The sequence below is a fragment of the Limulus polyphemus genome, unplaced genomic scaffold, assembly GCF_000517525.1.
Source record: "Limulus polyphemus unplaced genomic scaffold, Limulus_polyphemus-2.1.2 Scaffold122, whole genome shotgun sequence".
Classification (NCBI taxonomy): domain Eukaryota; kingdom Metazoa; phylum Arthropoda; class Merostomata; order Xiphosura; family Limulidae; genus Limulus; species Limulus polyphemus.
In genome coordinates, this window is record NW_013665732.1 from 567,544 (window position 1) to 577,968 (window position 10,425).

The 10,425-nt window shown below is 33.3% G+C and overlaps 1 protein-coding gene across 9 annotated transcripts in view; it reads left to right on the plus strand.

Annotated features, from left to right (window-relative positions):
• LOC106472611 (dmX-like protein 2) overlaps positions 1-10,425 on the plus strand; it is a 159,902-nt gene that overhangs the window by 85,707 nt on the left and 63,770 nt on the right. For all 9 annotated transcript variants that reach the window (XM_022402034.1, XM_022402049.1, XM_022402060.1 and 6 more), the window contains exons 32-36: positions 1,394-1,559; positions 2,911-3,217; positions 4,050-4,213; positions 5,514-5,958; positions 6,683-6,762. In XM_022402034.1, coding sequence (XP_022257742.1) covers positions 1,394-1,559; positions 2,911-3,217; positions 4,050-4,213; positions 5,514-5,958; positions 6,683-6,762 — 1,162 coding nt within the window. The remainder of the gene's footprint in view (positions 1-1,393; positions 1,560-2,910; positions 3,218-4,049; positions 4,214-5,513; positions 5,959-6,682; positions 6,763-10,425) is intronic.

The window sequence follows — 10,425 nt, forward strand, 5'->3', positions numbered from 1 at the left end:
TTTCTTTTTACTCGCCCTCGATTGTCGAGGAGTAAGTTAGCTGTATTTTTTTAATGATTATAGTAAAGCACTTAACAATTTTTATTTAATTAAGTAATACACCAAAGAATATAGACTAATAACATCCAAAAAGTAGACAAATTCACTTTCTAACGATGCAACAAGAGCTATTACAAATTCATCCAAGCTAGTCGTTAACTTTCCCATGGGAACGATGTTGCTACTCAGAGTGTCATTGACGGTTATCTGTTCAGAACACAATGTTATACAATACGCCATTTGATAGATGAAAACCTTGACTTTCTATTGGTTATAAATAATATATAATGAAATGTAAGAGAGAACTATCAACGAGTTGTGAAAGAGAGGATGTGACAGGAGGGGTCTGATTTTGTCTTTGATAGCTCTGTAACCAAACAAAATTGAAGGCTATAAAAATTATGGTCTGTTTGAGCAATAATGATTTTAAAGAGAGCATTTTACATTTAATTTCGTACATTTTTTAAGGGTGATGGATAAAATAGGAATGATGACATGCTAAGACAAAATGTGTCATGTGTGTTACACTAGTGGATATTCAGGATTTTTTCTATATATTTCCTTTTAGAATTAAGAACTTAAAACTTGTATACTATTAAAATATGGACTATTAGCTTAAAATTTTATGCTATTCTAATTGGTATAACATAAAAGAAAAGTAGTTTAATAAAATTTTGAATGTGAGACATTAAAACCTTGTGTCATGCACAGTAAAGGGTACCCGGGGCAACAGAGTTAACTAACTATAGGTTTTTTTCTTGAAGGGAGATCTTCTAAAAGTAGGGGGACTCCTCCAAGACCTTGGGGGGGGGGGGTAGGAGGATGAGCACCATTGATTCAAACTGTATTATGGCAATGTTCAGTTTATATGAATGCACAGTTTATAGTGAAAGAAACTTTACTTTCACATGTCAAGACCCACTCGTTTCTCTTATCTACAATATGTGGGTGTTAATTGTTATCTAATACCATTTTTAGCAACTAAAACTAACCAATGAAGTTATTCCTGGATTTTCATAAAAATATTAGCACAACAGTACAGTATTTATTCTGTTATAGCTATCTTCTTCCTTTTTTCAGATCACAAGTATTGTACGAGTAGTTAATGAATTGTCTAGTTTTGTGACTTTAGATGTCCATAGCATACTAAGTTGTTTTTTTTAGATATCCTGTATTGTTTACAAGCCACTTGTTATACAAGTTTAAAAAAGCTTAGAGAATACTTGTGTAAAAAACTTGTACATGTAATTGTTTATAAAAATTAATATTAGACCCTTGCTTGTCTTCAACATTTTTAGATGAAAAATTGCAGTAAGCTATAGAATGTGAGAATAGATATGGTTATGTATTTCAGGTCAGTAGGTGACCAGAAGATGACTGCTTTTTTCCAGAACAACTTTGCTGAAGACCGGTGGAGGAAATCTGCCTTAAAAAATGCTTTTGCACTTCTTGGAAAGCAGCGTTTTGAGCATGCTGCTGCTTTTTTTCTACTAGCAGGAGCAATTCAAGATGCTATTGAAGTATGATGTTTCTAATAATTCTGATGTTAGAATATATTTACAATGGTTAAATTGTTACTTGCAAAACAACCTGCAGGACACACTATGTGTTGTTAACAGGAGTGACAGTTTAGCAATTTTCCATTTTCTGTAACCTGGACTGTAATAATCCAAACTATTGCATATTTTCAGTGGATTTTGTTTTACCCACCATCATGCCCAAAGTTGAACAGAAAAAAATGAGACCTGGCTAACTAATGAATGAAAAATGTAAAATTCTTATCAATGCTGTATGTGTAACTACCAGTTTGGCTGCTACCTTTTTTTTCACACCTGAGGTGTTTTTGAGTAGATATTTTTTATTTATCTTTTTGCTCTTTTTGGATCAAGATTCAATATATAAGTTTTTTTGTGAGTTATTTTCTTTAAATAAAATAGATTGCAAATATTGTAAGTTATGATTCTAACTGCCATCAGATATTCTTGTCTGAATTGTAAGGTTTTATAAGAGTCTTTATTTTTATAACAGTACTTTAGCATAAAAATTATAACTACTTTACTATACTGTACAATGAACTTGGTATTGACATTCATTAATACTGTTGAGTTACACATGAATAAAACTTTCCAAGCTATAAGTTACATTTCTTTAGATAGGAAAATGCATGTTAGTGGTGAGCATGCTGGACTGTGGATCTGAGGTTTTTTGGTTTGTACCCCTTTAGTGTCAAAAAATAAAATTACTGTTATGCAATTTGGGGCATTGAGTGAGTTATAAGTGTAATAACCAAATCCCACTATTTGATTAGAGTAGCCCACAAGTTGGTGGCAGGTAATGTTGACTGATTGCCTTCCCTTTAGTCTATCACTTTAAAATTAAGGATGATTAGTATAGATAGCCCTTGAGTAGCTTTGCACAAAAATCTACAAACAACAGAAACAACATTAGTTTAGTTTACTGACAGAGATTAACATTTAAGTTTGGTAGTGAATAAGGCAAATATACCTCTGAAATTTACTTTAAAATCTTTGTGCACTTTGAGGCTGTCAGTAACTTTCACATAGTCACATCTGATGTCACTAATAGTTTAAGTCACTAAAGTTAAATAACATGATTACCATGCAGCATATATGGTAAGGACTGCAAGTTGACTATGTGAAACCTGTATTAATAATTAATTTGTAACTGAAAAGGTTTATTGGTGAATAATTAATATTAATAATATTAACCACTCTAGTTAAGAGGAGATAATTTTTGGTGGGAAAATGTTTTTTGTATCAAACTATTAGATATATATAGAGATTATGAATTGTTTTTTATAGTCCTGTAATGAAAGTTATCTTAATGTATTACAATTCCTTTTCTTTTTAGGTGTGTCTAAACAAGTTAAATGATCTTCAGTTAGCAATGGTCATTGTTCGCTTGTATGAAGGAGATTTAGAAACTACCCCTCTAAACCTGCGAAGACTCATTTATGAAGAAATCCTAGGCTGTGATGCTGAAGGAAACAACTATTCTGTGTCACATGCCCATCCTGATCCTTTTCTGAGAAGTATGGCACACTGGCTTCTGCAGGATTATAATGGAGCCTTGAACACACTCCTCCAAACTGGAGTTGGACAATCTCACCCAAGAGTGCAAGATGATGATGAAAAATCTAGCACAAAACAGGCTTCAGGTAAATACCATCATTTAAAAAACTTAGCACTTATTAAAAAATAGATAAGCATATTTAATTTAAGTACAGGAATTAGTCATGAATGTTTTTATTCATTTTATGATTTATATTTCTAAGTTAAATATTTGCTTCATCATAATTTTTTATGTCTTATTTCTTGTATTTGTTAATATCTTGTACCAGTTTCATTGTGTGTGGTTGTACAGTTGATAATGTTTACTGCAATCATCTGGTATTAAAAATTCAAGTCATTAGTAGATGGTATTCAGATTCAAATATTACAGTATAGTTTGCTGATGAATCTATCTGTTTTATGCTATTTATATCTAAGTCATCCCAGTATTATAAGTGAAATATTTTTGTTTGTTGCATCAGACTTCTGTGTGGCTGACTGGTCATCTGCAATTGCTGTTTCCTTTAGTTTTCATGTTAGTTCTAATTAATTAAGATAGTATCAACATATTTAATGCCTGATTATTTATACATTTTAAGGATTGAAATATCACAAGTAGAGGATTTTTCATACTGTTATTCAGTGGTTATGAGCTTCTCTATTTCATTTATCAAAACATAATATACGGTGTTTTATACCATTACAAACTCTCACAATGATCTCATCTATGGAGGAATTAATTTTTCTTTTGGGTGATTTCTTTAATGCTAAAATGCTATTAAAGTTGACACTAAGATTTTTGTATAGTAAATAATATGAAAGAGCTTTAAAGAATTGTATCAACTTTTATATAAACTTGGTGTTAATTTAACTAATTATAAAATTGTTTTGCAACTGAAAAGGTTTATTGCTGAATTTTATTTTTCCTTTTGTTCCTAGCTAATCCAAGTGTGTTCAACTTCTACCTTTATCTTCGCACTCATCCTCTGGTAGTTCGAAGACAATTAGCTCAGACAGTTCAAGACAAGAAGAAAGCTCGCTCCCTCATGTTAACTGGATTCAAATACAGTATTGATCCAGCTGATCAAAAATCAGCTCTACAGGTACATTTGATTTTTCCTTTTGTTTTCTGTATTGAAAAATAAATTCAAAGGTGAATATCTTTATAACATCATTAAAAATTAATAATTTTTTCTACAGCAGTATATTCTTGTATTAAAAAGTTTTATTTCCTTTAGTAAATTAAACTTTATACTTCACCATTTGGAATGTTTTGCTTTTGCTGGCCCATATTGTTGAAAAGCAAGTGTAGTTCAGTTGTTCTTTGCATTTTTATTACACTAAATGTCATAGAGATCAGATTAATAACTTGTTAACCCTAATAAGCTTCAGTGCTGTGTAAATAACAAGCTAAATCATTTTAATTAACTGATCTGTATTTCCTTGGGTGCTAATAGATTTTAGCCATAGAATTACTCTTAGTTTAAAAACTAAGATGCTTATTCTTAGAATTTACTTAATGATTTCAAAAAAAAATTACCAGGTTTTGTGCTGACTAATTTAAATGTTTTTTTCATTATATCTGAATTTTAAAAAGTTGTATATGAATTACTGAAATTTTTTCATTATTCTACTTAAATTCACTCATATTTTTAAAAGTAGATTTTTATAACTTTTTTATTTTAATTAGTAATTTATTTTTATGTGAACACTTATACAAAAATAAACATTTCTTTAATTCTTTCACATTTTACCATAAATTTATATTACATTGTCTTAAGGCATTGTACTCATTCTCTGCAATAATGATCTTTTGGTTTTTACATTAAGTGCAACTGCATGTAACATAGATAATTTTAAACATATCTGCTGTTTTATTTATTTTTTATCTTGAGATGACAGTGATAATTACTGTAAAGTAAACATAGATCTAAATATAAGATTTAGCTAACCTTTTTTATCTTTTTATCATTCAAGCATTACAGTGAATATGTTATTTCATTGTAACCTTTTTTTGTACTAGTTTTTAACATAATGAAAATGTTAAGTAATTGCATCTCTCATCAAAACATCATTCAGTCTGGAACATGTTTTATTTAAACTTGAGGCCTGGCATGACCTGGTTGTTTGGGTGCATAACTTACAATCTGTGAGATGCAGAATCAAAACCCAGCACCAATCATGCTCCCCCTTTCAGTTATGAATACATTATAATGTGATGGTCAGTCCTACAATTTTTTGGGAAAAGTAACCCAAGATATTCAGCTGTTAAAAGATCTGAGAGCACCCAATCTGAAGGGATTTATTGAGACTGACAGTCATATTAGTCAGCCCATGAAACTGAAACTCTGATAGTGTTTCAACCTTTTTAAATTAAGTTAATGTTTGTTTTTTAATTTTCAGGTAACAAATGACATCATCACTCCTTTGGAGCGACGGCTGTTTTTCACAACTGCTAATTTACATTTTCGTGCTGGCTGCCCAGCATTAGCCCTTGAAGTACTTTCCCGGTTACCAAACCTGGTGGCAACAGATATCTCCGTTCTTGAGGAGGGTGTTCCCCCAAGTCCTGATCCTCTCCTTCAGTTTAAAACAAAGAATCTGAATCATGTGAAGTCTGGAACTTTGGATGATCTGGATGAAACTGAGAAAACTGTTCAGTTGGATTGGAGCCAGCCAGTCACTAAAGAAGATAATGCATTGGATTTTGATTGGAGTACACCAGTTGTTTCAAGTTCAGCTTTGGATGAGCCTGTATCATTTAATGTGTTGGATGACTCAGAATCTAGTTCTGATGAAGAATCAGGAATTAGTGTGAAAGCCAAAGTTGACACTGAGAAAGTAAAATGTAAGATAGAACAGTTTAGTTAAGGATGTTTTACCTGTATGTCTTGCAATAGGGTTTCCCAGTTTTACACTTGCCTGTAAAGATCCCAACAATAAGAAAAAAAGAAGATAAAAGCCATGACAGGTTACAAAGTCAAAAATGTATCAGAATCCACTTTCCCTTAAAATATAAATGTTCTTTCTCAGTCATTAGCAGTAAACTTTATAACACTTTACTGTAAGAAAAGATTAATAAAAGAGTATTAAGACTTTGAGTAATATTATGTTATTAAAATAATCAAGTATTAATAAAAAGTAAAATTGAAAAGCATGAAGTTTATTTAAGTCAATGCACATACATAAAAGTGGTTAATTTTGAGAACTTCTGGCAAAGTTCATGGCTTGAAATTTTTCAGTTATAAGGATCTTTATTTGTAAAGTAATTGAAACAAGTTTAAGGTTACTGTGATGCAATATACTTTTTATTTGTTTTGTACTTTTTAGGTTAAATATCTCATAAAAGAGCACTACACCAATCATTTTGGTTAACTATTGATGTTATTGGTTATAAGAAGAGTTTAAATGCTATACACTGCAGAACATTGTATGAAAAAAATCTTGTATTTAGTTATAAGTAAAACAAGTTTTTTTACTGAGTGAAAACAAACAAGAATGTTTTTCTTTTTTGGTGATAATATTATGATTGCATATCACAGTTTTTATATTTCAAAACCCTTTTCTGTTAGCTTCCAAAGCTGAAGAAACTAAACAGGATACAAAGTTGGACATCATGGCTCAGCAGCTAAAGTTTATAGCCTGCTTAAAGGTCAGAGTGCTTCCTTTAACTGGCATGATATATAAATGAAAAACTTCATCATTTTTGTATTTTCTAGCTCTCCTGTTATGTATGATATTTAAAATAGAAAAAAATGAAATAGTTTTCTCAGACACATACTGCTTCCAAGTAAAACTTGGCTATATTCCCGACTTCATATCTGTAAATGCTCAGAAAAAGCTTTTGTAACAATTACTAAACATATACTTCTCAAAATGATCTTCCCACTTCTCACCCAAAGTTATCTTGATCCTGGACTGCCCTCTAAGCATTGCTAAAATTGTTGCTAACAGGACACCAGTCATTTACACCCCATCAGTTTTGCACCATTTCTGAATGTGCTGATCATCTGACTACCCTCCACCAATCATACTACACACACTACACTAGTGCAGATTTCTCCCTCTACTGTTCTAGAGTAATTCTCACTTTCTCGATTGGCATTGTAGTGTAGACATCTGTTTTAACTTGCTTTCCATGTGACTACAAAATGTTTATTGTTCTTGATCACAAATTTTTATCAGTTTCAACTTTTTGTGTTTGATTTCCATTGTTTCTACTTGATTATTTTAGAAGTGTTTCTGATTTCTGAATTCTAATGTGTTCATTTGAATGGTGGATGGTGTACTTCCCTCGATGGTAGACAATAAATCTGACACAAGTCCCCAGATCTCAGGGATGATGATGTCTGCTAGGGAAGCACAGGCCTTGGTTCATGGGGAGTTCATGTCTTACATTCGGTCAACAATTTCTTCCTTTCACATTCTAGATTTTATTAGTTATGAATACTTTCTCTAAGTATGTTTAGTGTATATGTCTTTTTGGATACACTTCACAACAGTTCTGTGGGTTCTACGGCTTCTATCTGAAGGTTTCTGCCTTAAGTTCCACTCCTCCCCCATCCACTTCCCAGATATCCTTCCCTCCTCGAGATCGTACTTCTTCCAGTCGTCTTGTCTGGTCTGTTCCAAACCTCCTTCACAAAGGGTTGCTGATTGGGTGGTGCCTATCTTCATATTCCAACTGCACGAGTGTCATGTCGATTTCTTTGGTTCGTCCACGTGGTTATATCTTACAGTTTCAGGAGCTACTATTTAGTTTGTCTTCAGCTCCATGGGTTTTGTTGAGTGGTAAAGCTCTTTTGTCAGTCATTTTCACACAGAGGGTCTTCAGACTCTCCTTTTCATGGATGACTGTCTTGCTATCCATGCCTAGTCAGTCAATCGTGCCTGCCTACTTCTTCGGGAAGTTAATCAGGTGGGGTATTCTGATCCAGTTGGAGAGTTCCATTCTTCACCTCACTCAATCTCTCATTCCATTGAGGTTTTTTTTTCCATTCCCATCTTCATCAGGCCCAGTCTGCTTCACTTAGTTCCAGGGATATGGTGCAGGTAATCTTAATGACCCTACCTTATCCTTTTCTCAATGCATGAGGGGTTCTCTCTCTCTCTTGAGTGGATGTGGGCTTCCTTTGAAGCTCTTATTTCCTTAGGTTGAGTTACATGCATTCCTTTCTCTGGATGCTTCTGTATCAATAGAACTTCTACAACAATCCCTTGGACCATCCCATTACCCTTCCCCCTGGGATCAGGGCCTACCTTGTTTGATGGCTCAACAGAGAACTGACCAGAATGGAGGTTCCTATTACTTTCTTCTTGTTTTGAGTCTCATTTGTTTATTGGTGGTTTGGGGGGGGGGCTTCCTTGATTGCCAAGAGATTTCCAGTCAATGTTCTGTCAAGGAGGCTACTCTCCATTTCAACTTTCTGGAACTTTTGGCAGTTTGTTGGGCTCAGTATCATTTCCTCTCACTCCTGAGGTAGCAGGTGGTTATGGTTTATTCCACTGTTGTCAGCTATATCACCAAACAAGTAGGAACCAAATTCAGATCTCTTGTGTTTTCAGATGCTGGATCTTCTTTACTGAGCCCACGGCAATCTTGGTGTATCACTTTCTTTCCTTGCCCATACCTTTTGACCTTCCTCCTTGTCTGAGTACCAGAGGCATTGGTCTTCCTTTAGACTTTAGTCCATTCACCATGGATTCCACTGATCCTGTCCTTCTTTTCCTCATCTGTCCCATTTCTTCACCTGGTTATTTAATCAGGGTTTGTCCATGTCAACTGTTGGTAGTTATAAGGCTGCTGTGTTAAACACTTTCCTTTGTTTCACTTCTGAAATGCCTTTTTCTCCCCAGTTATTTCCTTTCCTTTCCATTCCTTTTGTCTGGTCCATCCACCATGTCCCTTTGTTTTGCTGGATTGGAATCTCAGTGTTGTCCTTCATGTTTTGTCTGGTTCACCCTTTGAACCCATTACAACATGTTCCTTGTACCATCTTTCCCTTTCGTCCTATCGTTTTTACCTTTTAATTTTTCATCTAATAATCATAAAAAATATTCTTAATTGCAAGTCTTTACATTTTCACATATAGTTTATTTTCATTTCCTGTCCTTTAGCATTATTATCTATCATGATATGTGTCAAAGGGCATCCTCAAGCAAGTATGATCAGTGGAGAAACTTTATTTTTTGGCAGAATGTTTTTGTTTGGCGTACTCCACTTAGCCTCATGAACCAAGGCAGTTTGGGTTATATTTAAAAAAGTTAAACATTTCTAATATGCATTTGGAAACATAAATAACACATAACTGTCTAAAATATAAAACTGAAACCTAAATAAATTTAACTATCTATCTAACTAACATATTTCTAGATAAAAAAAACAATGTTACATTGTATTGGGAACATCTGCTACCAACAATATTAAGAATAGTTTGAAAAGACTGTATGGAATTCTGTGCACCAATGGAAAATTGTAGTATAGAATTCACTCTTTCTATTGTTTGTAAACAATCTACAAGAATAAATAGTGCTGAGTGTAAATTCATATGACTACGGGTAGAAAGTGGACTTAGCTTCTGTCAAGAGTTCCCAAGAAATTTACTTTTCTTTTCTTGGAACTTGCCCTGAAGAATTAAAAGGAAGGATGTGTAAACAGAGTGATTATCCTAGTTTCTGTATACACACTGAGGTGAAGTGTATGAGAAAAATTACTTAAGTTACAAAAACCAAAAGCTGAGACTTGTAAATGCTTGTGCATCATGGGACAACAAGGCCAAAGATTAAGAGTTTTTTTTTAAGTTTCTTTTGAAATAAAGGAATTAAAACAGATGTTATAAAACATTGGATAATAACATACATTATAATGCCAATTTCATTGACATGCATTGATAGTAAAGTTGCTTAATGAAATTTTTGAATGTAACTCAGTAAAACCTTGTGACATGTTCAGAAAGGGGACATGTAACCATAGGGCAAAGCAGAATCTTTCTAACTATAGATTTTTACAGAAGTGTCCTGTTAATAAAATATCGAATCAGTTTATTATTCTCTGATTCTTTAGATTGTCACTAATGTCTAAAATTCTTTGATAGTATGTAAGTAGGCAGCTGGAAATACTGAGTGTTTCAAAAGACATTAACTGTTCAAATGACTGCATTCAGGAAACCACTGGACACAGTGTTGTGGAACTCGGAGATTAGACCAACTTTCCCCTCGTCGTGGATTCCTGTATGTGGTGAGGGGACCTTCCAGGGAAGGTTCTGTATTTTCAGTTACTTCCTCTGGGATCTAAACATCCATCTATGTGTTTGCC